Source organism: Phalangium opilio, unplaced genomic scaffold (genome assembly GCF_054372755.1).
Source record: "Phalangium opilio isolate 3A_F unplaced genomic scaffold, DU_Popi_V2 ptg000079l_1, whole genome shotgun sequence".
In the NCBI taxonomy this organism is placed as follows: domain Eukaryota; kingdom Metazoa; phylum Arthropoda; class Arachnida; order Opiliones; family Phalangiidae; genus Phalangium; species Phalangium opilio.
In genome coordinates this window covers 8,754,926-8,778,528 of record NW_028324187.1, presented here as the reverse complement: position 1 = coordinate 8,778,528, position 23,603 = coordinate 8,754,926, and the positions used below count along the sequence as shown (strand labels likewise).

The 23,603-nt window shown below is 36.0% G+C and overlaps 2 protein-coding genes and 2 long non-coding RNA genes across 5 annotated transcripts; 2 read left to right on the top strand and 2 right to left on the bottom strand.

Moving 5' to 3' along the window:
- Positions 1-273: 273 nt before the first annotated feature.
- Positions 274-2,843, bottom strand: LOC149654716 (uncharacterized). Its single transcript, XR_016370717.1, has 3 exons — positions 2,571-2,843; positions 2,013-2,236; positions 274-1,459 (listed from the first exon to the last, which is right to left on the bottom strand). It is a non-coding gene; the product is annotated as an uncharacterized LOC149654716 (long non-coding RNA).
- A 494-nt stretch (positions 2,844-3,337) lies between these two features.
- On the top strand, positions 3,338-6,081 carry LOC149654715 (uncharacterized). Of its 2 annotated transcripts, XR_016370719.1 has the most exons (4): positions 3,338-3,352; positions 3,449-3,708; positions 4,042-4,265; positions 4,900-6,081. It is a non-coding gene; the product is annotated as an uncharacterized LOC149654715 (long non-coding RNA). The 2 variants fall into 2 exon arrangements; XR_016370718.1 differs by lacking the exon at positions 3,338-3,352 and having other exon boundaries at positions 3,444-3,708.
- A 3,128-nt stretch (positions 6,082-9,209) lies between these two features.
- On the top strand, positions 9,210-10,504 carry LOC149654714 (transcriptional regulator ZNF706-like). Its single transcript, XM_089846319.1, has 3 exons — positions 9,210-9,331; positions 9,743-9,930; positions 10,011-10,504. Exons 2-3 carry the CDS (start codon positions 9,796-9,798, stop codon positions 10,104-10,106), a joined length of 231 nt encoding a protein of 76 aa, XP_089702445.1. The 5' UTR covers positions 9,210-9,331; positions 9,743-9,795; the 3' UTR covers positions 10,107-10,504.
- A 1,151-nt stretch (positions 10,505-11,655) lies between these two features.
- On the bottom strand, positions 11,656-22,258 carry chico (insulin receptor substrate 1 chico). Its single transcript, XM_089846311.1, has 11 exons — positions 22,119-22,258; positions 21,439-21,592; positions 21,027-21,357; positions 20,750-20,892; positions 20,172-20,314; positions 19,779-20,114; positions 19,530-19,700; positions 19,361-19,461; positions 17,140-17,837; positions 16,937-17,026; positions 11,656-16,234 (listed from the first exon to the last, which is right to left on the bottom strand). Exons 1-11 carry the CDS (start codon positions 22,148-22,150, stop codon positions 14,453-14,455), a joined length of 3,981 nt encoding a protein of 1,326 aa, XP_089702437.1. The 5' UTR covers positions 22,151-22,258; the 3' UTR covers positions 11,656-14,452.
- Positions 22,259-23,603: the final 1,345 nt, after the last annotated feature.

Here is a 23,603-nt window from a genome sequence, read left to right as displayed (position 1 = left end):
TAGTGATTTTAAACGAAATTGGGATTATGGGTTACATAGGGGCTACGGGTTATTATTAGCTCCTCGTAATCGGACTTTCAAGGCCAATATTGGATGGAAAGCCACGTTTTACGCCGATGTTGCCGCCATTGAACGCCCATTGGAACGTTGAAATCAACGCGAAAGGTTATGCCTAGTTCGGTATGTGTGTTCAAGTCTTTCAATAATCCAAAGCCATCCAGCTAGCATTTTATTATTTTATTTAATCGTAGAGTTTAAATTATTTAGGTAGGGTTAATTGTTAGTTAATTATGTTTATTTATTGAAAATTAAGTACAATTTGAGGAAATTTCCAAACACGAGGTCAGTGAGCCAAGGCTTAATTTAGAACATCTTAAATCAAGAACTTGGGCCTAAATTACGGGAAATTAAATTCTTTAAGTATTTTAAATAATAAAAATAGAATTTTTGCAAATTAGGTCTCATTTAACGGCGCGAAACAATCTAAATTAAATCTCATTTATGATGTAAGGGCGTGAGATTAAGTTGCATTAGGCTAAACCTTTAAGAATATTTTACCCGGGCCTCGGCCTAATCTTCAAGCTTTAACTTTACGCCGTCACTTTAAATTTGAATTAAATTAATGAGGGTATTTTTGAATTATTACGCGCAAATTAGAGATTCTAAAATTTCACTCATTGTGGCATATAATTATTTTAGATAAGTTAAATAGTTTAAATGAAACAGCCAGGGTTAATGGGGTTAGTAAATGGACTTAATTTGCAGTAAATAGTAATCATTTAATTTTAAAATGAACGGCGACCGCGAGGTTAAGGCTTGAGATTTCTATTTATGGGAATATTTAGTTTTTTTCTTCTTAAATTTCCGTAGATTATTTTGTTAGGACCTTAAAGTAGCCCTTTAATTACTATTTTGTTAGGACCTTAAAGTAGCCCTTTAATTATTATTTGGCAAGGACTTAAATAGAATTTTAAAATCTCACTAAATATTATGGGAATATTATGCTTCAATGTTTTTCTTATATTATTTTAATCTAAGGTATTTTTTTCCGTTAGTTATTTTGTTAGGACCTTAATCTAAAGTATTTTTTTCCGTTAGTTATCATTTTGTTAGGAAGTAGCCCTTTAGTTATAATTTGGCAATAGCTTAATATTAGTGAGATATTTAAATTCTATTTACGGGAATATTTTACATAGTTTTTTCTAAGGTATTCTTTCCGCAAACTGATATTTTCTTAGAACCCCTTTAATTCTTATTAGGCAAAGGCTTAATATTTGTTATTAATATATTTTCATTTTTAGATTCGAATGATTTTCCTGGATATCGTGTTGCTGGTCATTCAGAGACGTTTCCTGGTAGATGACTTCGACGTTCAAGTTACTTGGAAGTCCATCCGCTGTTAGAGGCACTCATTCCAGATGACATCTTACTTGGATTCGCTATACAAGCTGATTTAAACCTAGAAGAATTCATTTTTTTTTAATATTACACTTGCAACTACTTAACTTTTTTTGAGCGTTAAACTTCAATTTACGTAACACTTTAATTATTTTTTTGTTGAAAATTTTTGTAAACACCTATTTTTCATCTTTTTCTTGAATAAATTTTGCCTTAAACCCCTTTATTTATTTTCTTTGATTATAATTTCGATAAGATGGAAGGTTCAATTTTTTTTCGCTTCAAACAGCCTACATTTTGGGGTCCCTTTTTTAGGCTTTTTCAAGCTTATTAATTGAAACAAAAGGGCCAAAAAAAAGGAAAAATTTGGGAAAAAAATTCGTAAAAATTGGTAAAAAAGGGGCCCAAAAATACTACCCTAAGTCCAGCCCTTAAAAAATTGAAACCAAAAGCAATATCGAAACTAAATCATGAAAACAAATAACGTGACCCAAGAAAAAAAATTTTTATTTAGAAAAAACAATTGAGGTGTTTACAAAAATTTTCAACAAAAAAATATTTAAAGCCTTCCGTAAATTAAAAATTGACCGAGTTAAATAAAATGAGGTAGTCACCGAGAAAATTTACGAATAAAATTAAATTAATCAGTTGAAAGTCTTCACGGTAATTCTCCAGATCAGCTTGATGGCCTTGTGTTTCGCAAATTCATGACAGACGCCATCTGGAATGAGGATCTTTAACAGCGGATGAACTCCCAAGTCTATCGAATGTTCAAATCGTCTACCAGGAAACGTCTCTGAATGACCAGCAACAGAATATCCAAGAAAATAATTCCCGTCTAAAATAGAAATAGATTAATAACAAATATTAAAACACTGCCTACTTAGAATTGCAACTTTAAAGGGGCTCACCGGCGCTGTTGGGGGGGAGAGCACCCTTAGTTCAGGGGGTAAGCAATTTGCTAACCAACAGTTTGACCCCCCTTCACCACACCAGGTCCGGCAAGGCCCTTCAAGCCTAACAAATTTGGTTTATTTATCTTTAATTTAAAATAATTAGCTAGACTGAATTTGTGATAAATAATAATTAACTAACAATTAACTCTGGCTGTTTCATTAAAACTACTTAATTTATTAAAATAATAATAAACTATTTATTATTAAAACGCTTACACTTGCTGCGCATTAAGAAGTTTGTTCATTCCAACATGGCGTCGCTTGATTCCAAAAGAGCATTCAATGGCGGAAAAGAGCTCTAGATTCTGGATGGATTCCTTGACGGCAAAGATCAAAATGGCTGACCGGCGACGAAAGGGGCCTTTCTTTGTTTTAAACGACTTCAAAATTCATAATCAAGTGATTTTCCAAGAGCAGAGAAGTAAACAATCTTCACTCCACGATGCCGATCAATGAAAAGAAGGAACTTTCGGCTTCTTCAGAACAGAAAGCAGACGATACAAATTGTTGTAAATTCAACCATGGAGTAATGACATTTTCCATGGAGTAGTTTAATTGGAGTACCATGGAGCAATATTTACGGAGATATATTGCAAGAAAATATAAAGGAACTTTCCTTCTCGCTCCAATTAAACTACTCCATGGAAAATGCCAATGGAAAACGGCATTACTCCATGGTTGAACTTTCTTTTATCAACTTGTGTCGTCTGCTTTTTTGGAGAGACTTTTTGTTCTGGCATAGCCCACTCGATCACGCGCGTCAAGACGCAAGCTGCTCGCGAGCAAGGCAGCGTCCGGGAGCACGGATCGAGTGGGCTATGGTTCTGGAGAGTGAAGAGGAGACTGGAGTAGACGATTCGACTACTCCAGTCTCCACTCTCCAGTAGACTACTCCAGTCTTCAGTCTTCACTCTCCAGAACAAAAAGTTTCCCCTTAAAAGCAGACGACGATCCTCCTGCAATCTGCCACCATGGAGCAATATTTACGGAGATATATTGTAACTAAATATAAAGGAACTTTCCTTCTCGCTCCAATTAAACTACTCCATCTTTGAATTTACAACAATTTGTATCGTCTGCTTTCTGTTCTGAAGAAGCGGAAAGTTCTTTCCTTTCATTGATCGGCATCGTGGAGTGAAGATTGTTTACTTCTCTGCTCTTGGAAAATCACTTGATTATGAATTTTGAAGTCGTTTAAAACAAAGAAAGGCCCCTTTCGTCGCCGGTCAGCCATTTTGATCTTTGCCGTCAAGGAATCCATCCAGAATCTAGAGCTCTTTTCCGCCATTGAATGCTCTTTTGGAATCAAGCGACGCCATGTTGGAATGAACAAACTTCTTAATGCGCAGCAAGTGTAAGCCTTTTAATAATAAATAGTTTATTATTATTTTAATAAATTAAGTAGTTTTAATGAAACAGCCAGAGTTAATTGTTAGTTAATTATTATTTATCACAAATTCAGTCTAGCTAATTATTTTAAATTAAAGATAAATAAACCAAATTTGTTAGGCTTGAAGGGCCTTGCCGGACCTGGTGGGGTGAAGGGGGGTCAAACTGTTGGTTAGCAAATTGCTTACCCCCTGAACTAAGGGTGCTCTCCCCCCAACAGCGCCGGTGAGCCCCTTTAAAGTTGCAATTCTAAGTAGGCAGTGTTTTAATATTTGTTATTAATCTATTTCTATTTTAGACGGGAATTATTTTCTTGGATATTCTGTTGCTGGTCATTCAGAGACGTTTCCTGGTAGACGATTTGAACATTCGATAGACTTGGGAGTTCATCCGCTGTTAAAGATCCTCATTCCAGATGGCGTCTGTCATGAATTTGCGAAACACAAGGCCATCAAGCTGATCTGGAGAATTACCGTGAAGACTTTCAACTGATTAATTTAATTTTATTCGTAAATTTTCTTGGTGACTACCTCATTTTATTTAACTCGGTCAATTTTTAATTTACGGAAGGCTTTAAATATTTTTTTGTTGAAAATTTTTGTAAACACCTCAATTGTTTTTTCTAAATAAAAAATTTTTTTCTTGGGTCACGTTATTTGTTTTCATGATTTAGTTTCGATATTGGGTTTGGTTTCAATTTTTTAAGGGCTGGACTTGGGCCCAAAAATACTACCCTCTTTTTTACCAATATTTACGAATTTTTTTCCCAAATGTTTCCTTTTTTTTGGCCCTTTTGTAGGGTAGTATTTTTGGGCCCCTTTTTTACCAATATTTACGAATTTTTTTCCCAAATGTTTCCTTTTTTTTGGCCCTTTTGTTTCAATTAATAAGCTTGAAAAAGCCTAAAAAAGGGACCCCAAAATGTAGGCTGTTTGAAGCGAAAAAAAATTGAACCTTCCATCTTATCGAAATTATAATCAAAGAAAATAAATAAAGGGGTTTAAGGCAAAATTTATTCAAGAAAAAGATGAAAAATAGGTGTTTACAAAAATTTTCAACAAAAAAATAATTAAAGTGTTACGTAAATTGAAGTATAACGCTCAAAAAAAGTTAAGTAGTTGCAAGTGTAATATTAAAAAAAAATGAATTCTTCTAGGTTTAAATCAGCTTGTATAGCGAATCCAAGGAAGATGTCATCTGGAATGAGTGCCTCTAACAGCGGATGGACTTCCAAGTAACTTGAACGTCGAAGTCATCTACCAGGAAACGTCTCTGAATGACCAGCAACACGATATCCAGGAAAATCATTCGAATCTAAAAATGAAAATATATTAATAACAAATATTAAGCCTTTGCCTAATAAGAATTAAAGGGGTTCTAAGAAAATATCAGTTTGCGGAAAGAATACCTTAGAAAAAACTATGTAAAATATTCCCGTAAATAGAATTTAAATATCTCACTAATATTAAGCTATTGCCAAATTATAACTAAAGGGCTACTTCCTAACAAAATGATAACTAACGGAAAAAAATACTTTAGATTAAGGTCCTAACAAAATAACTAACGGAAAAAAATACCTTAGATTAAAATAATATAAGAAAAACATTGAAGCATAATATTCCCATAATATTTAGTGAGATTTTAAAATTCTATTTAAGTCCTTGCCAAATAATAATTAAAGGGCTACTTTAAGGTCCTAACAAAATAGTAATTAAAGGGCTACTTTAAGGTCCTAACAAAATAATCTACGGAAATTTAAGAAGAAAAAAACTAAATATTCCCATAAATAGAAATCTCAAGCCTTAACCTCGCGGTCGCCGTTCATTTTAAAATTAAATGATTACTATTTACTGCAAATTAAGTCCATTTACTAACCCCATTAACCCTGGCTGTTTCATTTAAACTATTTAACTTATCTAAAATAATTATATGCCACAATGAGTGAAATTTTAGAATCTCTAATTTGCGCGTAATAATTCAAAAATACCCTCATTAATTTAATTCAAATTTAAAGTGACGGCGTAAAGTTAAAGCTTGAAGATTAGGCCGAGGCCCGGGTAAAATATTCTTAAAGGTTTAGCCTAATGCAACTTAATCTCACGCCCTTACATCATAAATGAGATTTAATTTAGATTGTTTCGCGCCGTTAAATGAGACCTAATTTGCAAAAATTCTATTTTTATTATTTAAAATACTTAAAGAATTTAATTTCCCGTAATTTAGGCCCAAGTTCTTGATTTAAGATGTTCTAAATTAAGCCTTGGCTCACTGACCTCGTGTTTGGAAATTTCCTCAAATTGTACTTAATTTTCAATAAATAAACATAATTAACTAACAATTAACCCTACCTAAATAATTTAAACTCTACGATTAAATAAAATAATAAAATGCTAGCTGGATGGCTTTGGATTATTGAAAGACTTGAACACACATACCGAACTAGGCATAACCTTTCGCGTTGATTTCAACGTTCCAATGGGCGTTCAATGGCGGCAACATCGGCGTAAAACGTGGCTTTCCATCCAATATTGGTCTTGAAAGTCCGGATTACGAGGAGCTGATCAGGGAACGATGTTGACTGGTCGCCGGTGCAGAGAGAAAAGAAGACTGGACAAGTGGTGTCCGAGTTTTATAGTAAATTCTGGCCTACGAAGAGTGACGTAGGCGCTAATTAAAATAGGCCTATCACATTTTAAAGACAGCGCACCCTAGCGGCAAATCTTACAGCATGTTTTAGATGTCAGAAAATACGTAACTACGTATACAGCGCCCCTAGCGGCAATTTATGAACTATATGTATTGCTTACACGAAAGTCTAGCAGAATTTTTTCAAGTTTTAGATGTCAGTAAATACGTAACTACGTATACAGCGCCCCTAGCGGCAAATGTGTGAATACGAACAATAACCCGTAGCCCCCATGTAACCCATAATCCCAATCTCGTTTAAAATCACTAACGAGTTTTTAGTGAGTAGCCCCTCGGTAATTACTCGTAATCCAGACGCAACCATTAATCCCATCCATTTTAAATCACCAATGAATCCCTATCATTCTTAAAAGCATCAATAAAAACCAGCAATATAAGAAAAGTTTCATTAGTGAATAGCCCCTCGACGCGCTGCCTTTAACAGTGCTAAAGTGATTTATTAATGATCATATGTATGCCTGTAACTTTATTGACAAGAAAAGCAATAAAAATGAGATTCATTAAATCGACAAACATTTATTTCATTTTATTTATTCTATAGTACATTCATAAAGCATAAACAAAAGTATATAGATATAAGACCAAAAAGTACGCTTCGTTAAAAGTCGCTCTCGCCGTGCAATACGAGTGGCCCTCCATTATCCCATAAGAGTGTCGATCCCCTCCGTGGCACAGGAAACAAGCCGGGAATAGGCTCATAATATAGCATCAATGAAAATCGCCAATGAAAGAAAATATTCATTAGTGAATAGCCCCTCGACGCGCTGCCTTTAACAGTGCTAAAGTGATTTATTTATGATCATATGTATGCCTGTAACTTTATTGAGAAGAAAAACAATAAAATATGAGATTCGTTAAATCGACAAACATTTATTTCATTTTATTTATTCTATAGTACATTTATAAAGTATAAACAAAAGTATATAGATATAAAAACAAAAAGTACGCTTCGTTGAAAGTCGCTCTCGCCGTGCAATACGAGAGGCTCTCCATTATCCCATAAGAGTGTCGATCCCCTATTTCGTATGACCGTGGCACAGGAAACAAGCCGGGAATAGGCTCATAATATAGCATCAATGAAAATCGCTAATGAAAGAAAATATTCATTAGTGAATAGCCCCTCGACGCTCTACCTTTAACAGTACTAACATGATTACACGTAACCCTTAAGTCTAAAATCTAAATACTTTTCAAAGTGACCAATGAAAATCTCCATTGAACGAAAATCATCATTTGTGAATAGCCCCTCGAAGAGCTGCCCTTTACAATGCTTGGTATCCTCTACAAACCTTAATCCCAATCCGGTTTAATATCGGCAGTAAGTAGCCCCTCGATGATTAATTACTTTAAATTCTCGCTTCCGTCGTTCACTCGAACTAGCTCGAGCTGTAAGTCTCTAGCATTAAGAAGGATAGGTAGGCCTAGTGTTATACTTACGGAACATAAACTTATATAAACCTATAAAGAAATTAATAAGTAAAGTAAAGACACGACTACTTTTATTTGACAGACAAAGATTTATTTGTGAAATGATCAACATTTAACAGACATTAATATTTTAAATACTCCTAGACATCCTAGACTACAGTTCGTTCATCTTGTCTAATTGCATTATTTTATAAGATATGTTCCGTAAGTATGACAATAGCTGTACTTCGTAATGCCACTACTATAAATATCCATAAAACACACATAAACTACAATAAAAACAAACAAAAACTTCATAAAACACGCATAAACTACAATAAAAAGTTTAAAAACACGCAAAAACTTTATAAAACACACATAAACTACAATAAAACTACAGCAACGTAGTTTAAGTGTGCCAATAAGATAATTTAAAATTTTCGTAACGCGATGAAGGTAGGGGCTCTATACTGGGCTATGAGTCGGACCAAACTTGATCCACTTATGGTCGGACTAAAGTAAAGGCTAACCGTTCTCTATTCCTGCTACTAAAATTACATGGATCCCAGATAAAACTACATAAAACACGCAAACACTACAATATAACACGCGAAAACTACAATAAAGCTCCATAAAACACACAAAAACTACAATAAAGCTCCATAAAACACACAAAAACTACAATAAAGGTCCATAAAACACACAAAAACTACATAAAACACAAATAAACTACAATAAAACACACCATGTGTTTATAAGATATGTTCCATAAGTATGTCACTACCCATACTTCGTAATGTTAGAGGCTTAATGAGAGCTAGTTCAAGAACGACGTGAGAATTGACTACACTCGGTTTTGCAGTCCATCCTCCTCTTTAGTCTGTACTAAGCCTTGACAAGAATCTATTACGTTTCACCTACGTCACTTCATGACAAGCTCTCATTAACGAGTGACACACTTATGGAACATATCTTATAAACTTATGACACACAAAAACTATATAAATATCCATAAAACACACAAAAACTACATAAAACACACAAACACTACTATAAATATCCATAAAACACACAAAAACTACATAAAACACACAAACACTACTATAAATATCCATAAAACACACATAAACTACAATAAAAACGCACAAACACTACGATAAAACACACAAAAACTTCATCAAACACTAAAAAACTACAATAAAACTCCAACTACATAAAACACATGGAAACTACAATAAAAACACATAAAACCAAAAGTAGATAGCTATCTACTTTTGATAAAACACAAAAATTACAATAAAACTGCATAACAACAGAAGTATATAATACTTCTCTCTATTATCCCCTTCTGATAACAATAAAATATTGCTGAGAGCGTGATCGAGTGGGCTATGCTGAAACCTGCATTGCCAGTTTGCCACGGCGTGAATCAAGTGGGCTGTGGGCAAACGAAGCGGGTGGCACTGGCGAATTTGGTGAGAATAATTTAATTTTCAAAAGTTTAACTTAAATTATCTTAATTAAAAAACTACTCAAAAGTTAACTGAATTTAAATCTAACCGGTTTAGCTTAAGTTTCTTTATAACTTTATTTTAATAGGCTCTATTTTTTGTCTTTTAGTTGGCTATTTAATATGTTATAGCTAAGCCTCGGCCTAGAGTTTTTTTTCTTGTTTTTTTAACGGAGTGGAAGATGAGCAAAAATTTCTATAAATTTATTACTTTGATGAGCTTAGTGACCTAGTTTCATTTCGTGGGGTTTATTTCCAGGAAATCTAGTTATTCTCGTATTATTTGTGACGTTTACGTCATTGTAGTGAGGCTATTTTTGTAATAGTTCAGTACCCTTATCGATATTGAATGCTAAATTAACTATTTTTCTAATAGGTTACCTTTCTTGACTATTATTAAAGAATTTCAACTAAAAATTAATTATTAAAATGGCACGGGGTCAACAAAAAGTACAGTCCCAACAACGTAATGCTAAAAAGCAACAGGAAATGAAGCGTCAAGCTGGGCATGATCAAAAAGCCGCAGCTGCTAAAGCTCTTACGCATACGTGTTCCGTTTGCAAGGTACTTAATTTTATAATATAACAATCTATTCTATAAAATATTCCCTAAACTAACTTGTTGTATATTAATAAAAAATTCAGGCCCAAATGCCCGATCCAAAAACTTACAAACAACATTTTGAAAATAAACATCCTAAAATGCCGCTACCCGAGGATTTAAAAGATGTTGCTAGTTAAATTAAATGTGTTACCGGAAAAAAATTTTCTTATTTTAAAAAAAAATGTGGGAGCTATGATAAAACTTCAAAACATTAAAAAGACTATTGCCTCAAGTGGAGTTATTGACTAAAAACAATGTTTAAGAAATTATTATTTGGACTTTTTCTGGAATACCTCTTTTTTTTTTACGTTAAATATTATTATTATTCTATTTTGTGCACAACAACATGTAACCTTTTTCAGATTAATGCCTTTATCCACAAAAATAAGAAAGAAGTTTTGCGTCTCTAGGGGGAAAAATTTATGGGAGATATTGTATATTTCTATAGTAATAGTCATTGATAAACATTTGGCATTTTTCTGCTGTAAAAAGTTTGATTTTATACGATAATAAAAAGAAAAAAATGTAAATTTTACGTATGTAAATTTTCATGTTTCTTACATAAGTACACACTGATAAGTCTACTTTTACTATAAAAATACCATTTATAAGGATTACAATAAGAACCAGGGCTGGAAATAGGGAGGACTACTGCACCATCCGCCATTGCTTTAATGGCGTCTGCTAAATCAAACCTCTCACGCGCGTGATCGAGTTGGCTATGCAATAATTCGACCTTACCCAGGGCCGGAAATAAGCGCAGAACAAACTGGACATTGTCCCTCCAATAAAATTTTAAAATGTCCTATAATTTTCTTAAAACTAAGTCACAGTGGGAGTGGGTCACTGGACATTTTGTCCAATAAATTTTCCTTAGTTTTGATAGCTTGACTATGAAGATGCGTCACACTCCAGTCGATAATGTCCTATAAATTTTCCAGTCGAAGGGGGGGGGGGTCACTGGACAGGTGTCCTATAGGGAGCTAATAGTTCCTGACCTTGAAACGTCACACCCGACACCCTTCTATCTCTTATTGGAGTTCATCCCCCCTAACGGTTGGAAACAGTATTCTACGCGGAAAAATGCCAACCAGAGAGGGGGGGGGGGTACTGCGTGACGTCAGACCATCTCTTCCCCGTAGCCAGTTGTTAGCTCCCTATAATAAATTTCCGTCTTGCCTACAACCATACAACAAAGATATAACGAGTTGTAACGAAAGAACGTACCTGTAACAGCTATTTGATCACCTGAAAAAACAAAATGCAATCTTCTCTTTCATACCTTGATAACTCGTGATCTTCTGTAGATTCTTTCGTACCTTGATAACTCGTGATCTTCTGTAGATTCTTTCGTACCTTGATAACTCGTGATCTTCTGTAGATTCTTTCGTACCTTGATAACTCGTGATCTTCTGTAGATTCTTTCGTACCTTGATAACTCGTGATCTTCTGTAGATTCTTTCGTACCTTGATAACTCGTGATCTTCTGTAGATTCTTTCGTACCTTGATAACTCGTGATCTTCTGTAGATTCTTTCGTACCTTGATAACTCGTGATCTTCTGTAGATTCTTTCGTACCTTGATAACTCGTGACGATCTTCTCTAGATTCATTCATACCTTGATTACTTGGCGATTTACCTGTACTTTGACAACAAATATAACAAAATTAATTCACAATTATCAAATTATTACTTATTAGTTCCAAATTTATTAGACCAACGCTTTAAATTTGTTTTACATTATGTTACAAATGTAAAATTTTGGGTGAAATTTATAATTAGTGAAACAACAACTGCAACTGAAGCCTCGAACTTATTTATAGCTTCATTTGAAACAAAAATAATAATAATTATAATAATAATAATAAAAAAGGTAATTAACAAAAACCGGGTTAATTTTTAGCATCACTGGGCTGAACTTTATCATTTTTTAATTATCCATAATCCTTAATTAAAGCTTATCAATGATATATAATTTATATATAAATTCCATTGTTTAAACAAAAGAAAAAATGACTAAAACGGTTACGTAACGTAAGACTTGAAAGTTATACTTAATTAAGTTAACGTATGAATCGAAATGTTAGTAAAATATGTATTCAGGGACAAAACGTCACGCTAAATTGACTTTAAATCAAACTAATCATCACCAGATTTGACTTTAAATCAATTAAATCTCAAACTAAATTAAGTTTAACTATAGTACATATTTTACGTTATAATTTTTCGCAAAAGCAACCGTACGTGTTTTAAAAATAAGTATAATTTTCAGATACTTTCAAATTCAAATATATATGGGACTGGACTTAGTTGTTTTTTAATTAAATTTCTATACATAATATTAATTAATTAATTAATTAATTAATTAAGACTTACCGAAACAAAATGAAATTAAACTTTCCTCATTCTCTAGAGTCTAGACTATATTACAACAGTACAGATCTTTCACGTTCAAGCAAAGAAAAACGTTTTAAATATAATAATTAATATTATTATTATAAACTGATTTATATACAAGATCAGATCAGGAAGATTTGGTTAATTAAACATTTCCTGACAAGATATTTTGTTATCAGTCGTAAATTACCCATTTTTTTTTGAATATATTTTTAGATATTTACAATAAAGAACGAACGAACGAACGAAAAGAAAAAGGTATAATTAAAAATAAAAATGGGTAATGATTGATGAAGTGATTTAAATTGCGCGCCTTAATTACCAGAAGAAACATCCAAATAACCAATTAAAAAACTGCCTTGGCACTAGTTTCTGTTTTTTGTTTCACGTAATTCACGTACCTATCCTTAACAATTATTGGCGGCTTACGCAGGAACATATTATCAAGTATATACTGTTATAGTTTTAATTTTGGTAGTTTAATTAATTATTTACGTTAATTTTATTTTATTGTACTATATTATTAAAAGACAGGTAGGTATTAATTAATTAATCATTCGTTAGTTAAGTTTTTTTTTAATTAATATTTCTTTTAAGGGTCAATTGACCAAATACGGAACGGAACGGAACAGCTTTAAGCTTAATTAAAAATTAGGAATATATATATTTATATTTATATTTATATAATTTTTGAAGGGGAATATTTATAATATTTTTGTTTAGTAAACACAGTCACTAATCACCGGGTACTTTTTATTTTAATTACAATTAATTTCACTGGGTTAAATTTTCACTAGATGCAATCAATCAATCAATTATTGATTAATCTCGCTTAATATTAAATTTGATACAAAAATTATCTAACGTCTATCGATAAGCTATAAGTGTTAAGATTAAGAAAACCGAAAAGAAGAAGAAACTTAAGTTGAGTAGTATCGTACAAATTTGCCTTGAAATTCATTTTAGCTAAAGTTTGTCTTTCTAAAAAAATATCTAAGCTTTACGATTGTAAGCTTTGTTTTTCTGTTTTGTTTTTCTGTTTTTTACGAGTGTTGTTATAAAGAATGCCCAAAAAACAAGGTATTGGTCCGAATTTTGCGAAAAAAAAAAAAAACCTAAATCCCTTTATTCTCAAATAAATTTTTCATAATAAATTTATGACTAGCTCTCTCTTAATTACTCTCTCTATCTCTCTCTCTCTCTCGTTAAACGCTCACGTAAAAATATTTCTAATCATGATAGAAAATTAATGAATAATGACGTCTAATATTTTTTTCTAATTGGTTTTATCTTCAAAAGCAGTGTTTTCAAAAGAGAAAAATAAAATGGCCGAGTTCAAGATAAAATAAAACCAAAGTTCAATCAAACGAAGGTCCCAACGTTCATTGTTCAATAAAACGATCCCATCGTATATTGTTCAATAAAACGAACGTCCCGTCGTTCATTGTTCAATAAAACGAAGATCCCATCGCATATTGTTCAATAAAACGAAGTTCCCAACGTTCATTGTTCAATAAAACGAAGTTCCCAACGTTCATTGTTCAATAAAACGAAGATCCCAACGTTCATTGTTCAATAAAACGAACATCCCATCGTACGATGTTCAATAAAACGAACATCCCATCGTACGATGTTCAATAAAACGAACATCCCATCGTACGATGTTCAATAAAACGAACATCCCATCGTACGATGTTCAATAAAACGAACATCCCATCGTACGATGTTCAATAAAACGAACATCCCATCGTACGATGTTCAATAAAACGAACATCCCATCGTACGATGTTCAATAAAACGAACATCCCATCGTACGATGTTCAATAAAACGAACATCCCATCGTACGATGTTCAATAAAACGAACATCCCATCGTACGATGTTCAATAAAACGAACATCCCATCGTACGATGTTCAATAAAACGAAGATCCCATCGTTTATTGCTCAATAAAACGAACATCCCAACGTTCAATCAACTAATTTGATATTATTTTATCTTTAACACAATGAAAAATAGGTAAAAGTTTTTGCAGCCATTTTATTCTCTCTTAAACAGGAGTACATACAACAAGTGTGGTTCATAATTTTACACCCTGCCTTCCCGTAAGCTACCGGAAACATTTCTCAAACCTTCTGACTTTGTAAAGTCAATTTCCGCGTAGGATAGAGTGGAAGTGCAACCATTAGCTTCTTCCGATTCGGGCTGCTGATATCCGCTCGTAATTCCATTTCCCAATTTGACTGTTCTAGGCACTTTTTCTTCTCCATCGACAGAAGGTGGTAAATCCAAAGAAGCGTAATTAAGTTCTTTTTCGACAACAACTACGGGGGCTCCTTTGTTGGAACTCGGAGAAGATGATAATGGCGGACCAATTTGAATATTTTCATAGGATACATCGGCTAAACTAGGTTTGCTCGCTGCCGCGGCGGAAGCAAAAACACTGGCAGTGTTGTTGGAATTATTTTTCTCCGTATCTTTCGAAGATACGTTGGTTTTAGGAGCCCATACTGAAGGAGCAGCCTCTGTTGTGGGGAGTGCTTTGATACTCGAGGCGACGTTACTACTTTTACGACCATTCATTTTCCCTCCGAGCATTTCGCAAGCGGCCATAGAATTCTTTTTATTGAAGACACTAGGAGCGATATCGCAAGAGGAGACTGGGCAGTAATCGCTTTCTTCATTCTTTCTTACGTTAAGTGGCGAAGGCGCTGCTACCACGGGTCGATTACTTTCCGTTACAACACACGGATTCAACCTGTCGCTATTTTGTCGCGTCTTATCCTTGTTAAAGTTCATTACAAAGTACTCGCTAAACTGGCCACTTTTCTTCGAATCGGTTTGATTCGAGGATGGTGGAATCATACAGACACTTTTTTGATCGGGGGTGCAATTAACGTATCCGTGAGCCTGCGTTTTGTTATTCATATCCAACACTGCTGTCGGGTTCGGCTCGATAGTAGGCCTTTTGCGAGTGTCTTTTAGTTGCCAGGAAGTGGTTTTACTAAGATCTAAATTAACGTATTCGCCAGCGGCAATATCGGGCGTAACTTTTTCGATATTATCTAGTCCTATAGCGGCTACACTAGGAATTGGTGGTTGTGGCGGTGGCAATTGCGGTGACGCGATATTTGGGCCTTTACTGAAAGACATTTCGAAATATTCACTAGGAGGTGGTGGTTTTTGGGGATACGTAACTTCCTGCTTAACGTTATTGTTAATATTATTCGATGCTGCGCTTCGTTGATTGGCTACATTTCCAGTTTCCACGTTAGTTACGTTGGATAAATATGGGTTTTGTTCGGATTTGGTAGCACCCGCTTCCTTAACGGTGGCGGTCTTGGCCGCCAAATGGTTGTGAGAATTAAGGGCAGCGGCTAAAGCCGAGGATGACGACCTATTACTCGTCCTCTGACGAAGAGAACCGATAGAAAGCCGCCTATTTTCGTGAGATCCGACGCCTCTCTGATGAGAGGACGTCGACGAGGCCGAAGAATCGTAATAAATCTCCATCAAATCCTCTTTTCGATTATCGGAGCTTTTAGAAACGGGCAATTTGTTGGTGTGAAAAGGAACTCTGGAAGCCCCAGCGTTTGATACGGCGGATATATAGTTGCTCGGGTTTAAATTTGTAGAATTAGGCAAAATGGGAGCGCTGTTCGATTTTTTCGAAACTTTCGAAGAGTCTAGACTCTTGGGTACACCCAGTTCCCAGTCTATTCCAGGAACGTGCGGGACACCAGAAACGTTAATGGCTGAGCCGTCACCCGATCGACCAGCTCGAAATCGCGACGAGTGATTCTGACTCCCAAAAGAGTAAGCTCTGACACGGGATTGCTCCAAGTGATTTGCCAAATGCGTTTTGTGCACCTGTTCACCGCGTAAATGTTTAAAGTTGAAGACAATTGAACTACCCAACGCGTCAGATCCCCCCCACCCAGACTAGTCCACGTTTTCCTCACGTCAGATCCCCCCAGACTAGTCCACGTTTTCCTCACGTCAGATCCCCCCAGACTAGTCCACGTTTTCCTCACGTCAGATCCCCCCAGACTAGTCCACGTTTTCCTCACGTCAGATCCCCCCAGACTAGTCCACGTTTTCCTCACGTCAGATCCCCCCAGACTAGTCCACGTTTTCCTCACGTCAGATCCCCCCAGACTAGTCCACGTTTTCCTCACGTCAGATCCCCCCAGACTAGTCCACGTTTTCCTCACGTCAGATCCCCCCAGACTAGTCCACGTTTTTCTCACGTCAGATCCCCCCAGACTAGTCCACGTTTTCCTCACGTCAGATCCCCCCAGACTAGTCCACGTTTTTCTCACGTCAGATCCCCCCAGACTAGTCCACGTTTTTCTCACGTCAGATCCCCCCAGACTAGTCCACGTTTTTCTCACGTCAGATCCCCCCAGACTAGTCCACGTTTTCCTCACGTCAGATCCCCCCAGACTAATCCAAGTTTTTCTCACGTCAGATCCCCCCAGACTAGTCCAAGTTTATAACGAATCCCGGGAGGCTCTCAAGACCACCTACCCCCGTTTGTAAAACAAGACGCGCTTCAAAAACAAAAGTTACCTGAGGTCGACTTCCAATGGAGTAAGCTCTAACAGGCCTGATAAAATCCTCATCATCATCGTTGCTGTTTTTAGGGATAAAAGACTGAACCTGAAATTTCCACGAAAACGCGCGCCCGAATATACGTCAGCACATTTGAAAATTAACTACACCGATATTTTCACGGACGTTAATGTTAAGATATTAACGAAAGAATTAATTACCTTTTCCAAATGAAAGAATTCAACATCAGCCGGGGAACAACTAAGAGACGTGTCTTGAAAACTATGATTGCTGCGTGGACTCGACATGTGTTCGACATAATCGCTAAAGTTTCCGGATTGAGGAATGGACTTTGGTAGCGAAGATGACAAATTAGAGTCCATACAGATATATCCTTGGTACTGAGCTTCGGGATGCGGTGATCCGACAGATACGTTGTTAGAGACGAATGGTGTGGCAACGGGAATGGCACTTGTGGCGGGATTCATTTGAACGTAGCCATCCTTTGGCTTGTGGTTAACTTGATCCCTATCTTCGGCACCAATCATCCCTGGGCTCATCATGAAATATCCCGCGGTAGCCGATTGCGGCGATTTCATTTCTACATAACCGCTACTTGCTTTTCGAGTGACGGGGGTTTGTTCAACTTCGCAACACGGAGTTGCGCTTGGAGAGTTAATGATTTGTTTCGACTCAACAACATTGGCGGCGGCGGTTTGGAAAGAAGTATTAGAAGAAGCTAAATTTAGGAACGTCGGTGGGGAGTTTGCTGCTTTGGGCGTTTTCTGATTTGGTTCCATCTGAAGGTAATCAGACGTGGTTGAAGCGATGGAAGACGCGACTGATATGGTGGACGCCGTAGAATAATTTGTTGAGTTTCTAGATTCCACAACGACTCCACTGTCCGTCATGTTTTCCCCTTTTATTAAAACTTAAAATCATACTTTGCCGCAGCATGTTTCTCCGCCATTTACGCAAGCGAAAAACGCTTAAACATAAGCCCCTATATGCAGGCGAATAGGGAGCTAACAGTTCTGACCCTGAAACGTCACACCCTTCTATCTCTTACTGTAGTTTCATCCCCCCTAACGGTTGGAAACAGTATTCTACGCGCAAAAATTCCAACCAGAGAGGGGCTACATGACGTCAGACCGAGGGGTCCGTCATTGCCAAAAAATCCCGTACGCTCGGGGAAAAATCCAAAAACAAATCCAAAATTCCAGTGAAAATACAAAAAGGATTTTGTATTTTTTGAAAAATCCGAAGATCTTTCAAAAGTTTCAAAATATATAAAATTATGTAAAAAATCCAAAAATCCACCGAAAATCCAGAAAAAAATCAAAAAATACCGAAAATTTTTTAGAAATCCAAAATAATATGTTAAATCCGGGAGTGTGTTCGAATTTTTTTAGAAATCCAAAATTTTGTGAAAATCCACAAAAAAAATCCCAAATTTTGTGAAAATCCACAAAAAAAATCCCAAATTTTGTGAAAATCCACAAAAAAAATCCCAAATTTTGTGAAAATCCACAAAAAAAATCCCAAATTTTGTGAAAATCCACAAAAAAAATCCCAAATTTTGTGAAAATCCACAAAAAAAATCCCAAATTTTGTGAAAATCCACAAAAAAATCCCAAATTTTGTGAAAATCCACAAAAAAATCCCAAATTTTGTGAAAATCCACAAAAAAATCCCAAATTTTGTGAAAATCCACAAAAAATTAAAAACTTCACAAATCCAGGAAGACGATACAAATTACAGTTAAAAATACAAAATCCTAAAAAAAAATACGAAATCCCAAAAAAATACGAAATCCCAAAACAAATTACGAAATCCCAAAACAAATTACGAAATCCCAAAACAAATTACGAAATCCCGAAAAAATACAAAATCCCGAAAAAAAATGCAAAATCCCAAAAAAAAATACAAAATCCCGAGAAAAAATACGAAATTCCATGAAAAAATTCAAAAACACAACGGTTTTTTTGAAAATCCTACTGGATTTTGGATTTTTATAAAAAATCGACAAATCCATTTAAATTAAAAAAAATACGTAAAAATCCATAAAATCCGAGGGATTTAAAAATCCCGTACGTTTTTTTTCGAATGACGGACCCCTCGCGTCAGACTATCTCTTCCCCCTAGCCAGTTGTTAGCTCCCTATACTCTAAAATATAAGCCCCTTTACGCCCTCGACAATGTCTTAAAATAAGACCGTCCACGATCACGACATTGCTTTAAAATACGACCGTCCACGCCCGCGACAATGCCTTAAAATTTGACCGTCCACGCCCGCTACAATGCTGAAACATAAGCCCGTCCACGCCCACGACAATACCTAAAAATAAGCCCGTCCACGTCCGCGACAATGCCTAAAAATAAGCCCGTCCACGTCCGCGACAATACCTATACCCGCGGGAAAAAGTAATTAAGTTACAATACCTAATCCAATAGGAGCCATAGACAGGTAATCATCAGGGTTTTCTTCAGTGATAGTCGGTTCAGTATGTAAGGTGCCATCAGAAGGATGCACCAGGTAACGACTTACGAAATATTATTTCCAATTAAGTACCAACCAACTCCGTGACTTACGACACACACACTGACATACCTATGATGAAAATCGCTCGGACTATCAAATTCATCAATAGAAAGTGAGCTGCCTGCGCTATCGGAAAAGCCACCCGAGCTGGGACTCAGTGGATTTGTGACTACGGGAGGTGAATAGGCGTTCATATGGCCATAAGTACTATGAGGTCGTAGCATTTCAAAATGAAATGGTCTAAAACCCAACCACAAAGATTTATTTTTAGCCTCTCCTAATTCCTAATAAATCTTCCTTCTTTTAGAAGAGACTGACCTTGGGCCAAGATCATGATGACCTTCACTGACAGTACGCGACCTGGTAGGCATACTGTCGCAACGATCTCTTATGGCTTGAACAAACGAGTTTGCTCCCACACTAGTTAAACTGTTCCTTTCAGAACGATCCGTGCAGCAAGATCCCGCGACTGAGCTTGTCGAACCACCGCAAGCGCCTGTAATACTACCGGAGCTTCCTAACGCGCTACCAGCAGTCGAAGTTGTAATCCCCCCTTGTCTTGAGGAAACGGGTTTACCGTTTTCACTCGTTGACGCGCTTCTTGGTCTACTAATTGGACCAAGATCTTCCAAACTTCGACACGATTTCATGGCGCTGCGCATAAAACAAAAATTCTACCAAGAAACTTATTTTCTCAATACTTAAGTATACCTCAATATCACTTCGTGCATATTTTGGGCTATTATAACATCTTCAGTTTGCATCCATATTTCCCCCGCACCCGTAACTGAAGAGCGACCTACTTCCATGAAGAAAAATAGATCGGAATGTCCGCAACGTCTAATCCCCATTAACTGACGAACGAGTAATTATTAGAGATGAATAAATAGGTCAGTTATATTTTCCAGGGTTCATAAAATTTTTGGAAAACAAATTTCCCTGAGATTTCCAGGTTTTTACTCATATACTTCCCTGAGTTTTCCAGGTTTTTTCCGTGGAGCCAATGTTAACGAAGGAGGGGGGGGGGGTAAATAGAACTATAACATACTCAAAGGACATCCCCGTATCTCTAATATAACCAGAGTTATGAGCCTCCAAAGTTTAGTGTAATGTTAATCCTATGGAGGGGATGTTCATGAACATTTTGCTTAATTACTCGGCCCCTGATTGACGGAAATTTCCCTGATTTCCCTGAATTTTCCCTGAGGTTTTTGTCAATTATTTATTTCCCTGATTATCCCAGGTTTTCCCTGTTTTCCAGGTTTGTATGAACCCTGATTTTCTCTTACAGGAAAGTCAAGTGACTCTCTTTCTTCATTCAATTTAACAAGAGAAAGTGTAGTGGAGGTCAAGCAAAGACGTCTTGGACCTAACAATTCGGGTGATTTACTGGCAAGACCTTTGCTTTTAACGCATATCTGCCACATAAACTCTGAAATTATGTTATAGTGTCCTTCTGTATTTAAAAACACCTAATATTCTCTCCGTTTTTCGTCAATTGACTCAAATTTCAAAAGAAATTAAGGAGCTGACCCTAAACACAACCCTACAACACGTAAAACTTACCGAAATGTGGTTTAGGTTTGGCTTCTTTGTCAATTGTGGTTATATTTCCCTCACGAGTTACGTGACCTTGTTGCAAAGCCAATAGCCAAGTTAACCATTCTTCTAATTCCGTTTCCGATTCGGCTACGATCGAGAAGCAATCGTCTTTCGTGTATAAAGCTATAGCTAGTTTATGTTTAGAGTCCAATTTCTTGTTGATATTGAAACAAGCTTGAAGAACTATGCTCCGTTTTGGACTTGATTTCATTCTTTTCTCATTATCATAATATTCCAAACGTGCTGGACCTGATTCGCTACCGGCTCGTAGCACGAAGAATTTCTTTTTCATGGTCTTCATTGAAATAACATAAAAATACATCTTACCCGGAACAAATTTGCAAACCTTCCGATAACGTAACTATTATTATAATACCTTGTACTTTCTGAGGTAGCCACATTTTACAATATCGCTTCTGTGGTCATCAGACGCGTTATCGTTGAATTTAGAATTCGTATTTGAGGAACTAGTGGAGTCTAAACTGTTTGTTTTGCTCAAAACTGACTTGACATTGGGTAACATTTTTTGTCTACGGTAAAATCCAGTAAGACTCATATTTAATAAAATTCTATGACTAAATATCATTTAAATAAACGATATTATTAAGTTAAATATGATAATAAACGCATGGGCGATAAGGATATTAAGTTAAATAACTTCCAAGGGCAGGTTAACACCGTTAACAGGCTGCGTTCGTTCCAAAGGACCAACGGAACAAAATTTGTTTACAAACAATGATACCATTTGGAATTGGAACACACCCTTTATTAAAATTTAACTTATCGATGAAGAAATACACGTAATACCACGTAACTATTGATTTATAATAAACGAATATCCTTCAAAGATAATTAAAAGGTTGCGTAAATGTATGGCAGTTGGCAGTTTAGCATGGTAAAAAAACTAAGCACGTCCAAGGCCTAGTCCTAAAACTAGTAGCCTTGGTTAGTTTTGACTTAGACATACATACGAAGGATACGATAAAGCAAACTCAATGATAATATTTTACAATAAAATGAGTACAATAATCATAAAAAAGATTAATATAAACTTACGGTTCTAATATTTGATACCAAAACGATTTCATCAATGACTTTTTCCCATCGCCAGGCACCAAGTCACGACTCACGAGACGAAATCTTCAAGCACGTACAACAGGAGTAAGTATGAAATGTGAATTTTTCGAAAACAACTTGGAAAAACCAACCGGAATATGCACTGAAGAAAAAGGATCAACGGGGTTTTTCCCAGTTTACCAAGGAGAACTTCGTACTGTATACCCCATTGCAAATACAAGAATTTCGAGGTTACAGAGTGAATATATTAAAATCGATTACATCACCATTGAAAAAGAATTGGAGTGATTAAAAAAAACTGAGGTCTCTTTTTAATTAGTTAGTGAACTGCAGATTAAATAATTTTCATTCACTGACCAGGCTTTGCAATGGTTATCCCATTATCTAACTGACCGCCGCCAAAGAGTTGTCCTACAGGGTCAGCACTCTCCCTGGGCCCCCATTGAGAAAGGTGTCCCCCAGGGTTCAGTTTTAGGTCCACTACTCTTCAATGTATTTATCAACTCCCTCCCTAGTGTTGTTAAATTTTCGCAAGTTTTGCTATTTGCAGATGATACGAAGCTTTCATCCCGTATAAAATCCCTATCTGACTCCCTAAACCTGCAAACTGACCTGGATTCCGTAGAAGCTTGGGCCTCTGAACATGGCCTCAGCTTCAATATTAATAAATGCGCTGTACTTCACCTAGGATCCTCTAACCCACGGTATACTTATCGTCTCTACGGTCAACCTATCCGTGCCACCCTATCTGAATCTGACCTGGGTGTTACAATGGACCCATCCCTTAAATTTACCTCCCACACCAATAAAGTCTCTAAAAGGATTTATTCCCTATCAGGCTTAATTCGTCGTAATTTTAACAACCGCTCCCCAGCCCTCATTAAAACCCTCTATAATGCATTGGCCCTCCCTATTTTTGACTATGCCTCCCCTATTTGGACACCATCTTCCTCCCTTGGTATTACTGCCCTACAGAAAGCCCAAAACAAATTTACTAAACTAACTCAAAAATTAGATAAACTCCCAGCCCCTTCTCGATTAGAAAAACTTAAAATTGATCCCGTCATTATCCGCCATAAAATTAACAACCTATGTTTACTTCATGACTTCTTTAATAACAAATTGGCACTTAACGTTGAAACTTTTTTCCACCCTGCACCGTATCCCTCTACCCGTGGACACTCCCTTAAACTTGCAAAACCACGCGCCCTGACGTCTATCCGCCAACATCATTTCACCCACACTGTTATCTCAGATTGGAACGCACTCCCTGAATCTATTATTACCATCTCAGATAAATCAAAATTTCGCGCTAAGTTATCGGCTCACTTCAATAATACCCCAAATTGACCTGTAGTCATACCGTTTTTTACTTTGTTACTTATCTTTTTTCTACTTTGTCACTTATTTTTTTTTTTTTTTTACTTTGTTACTTATCTCTTTTTGTTTTTTTTTTTTTCTTTT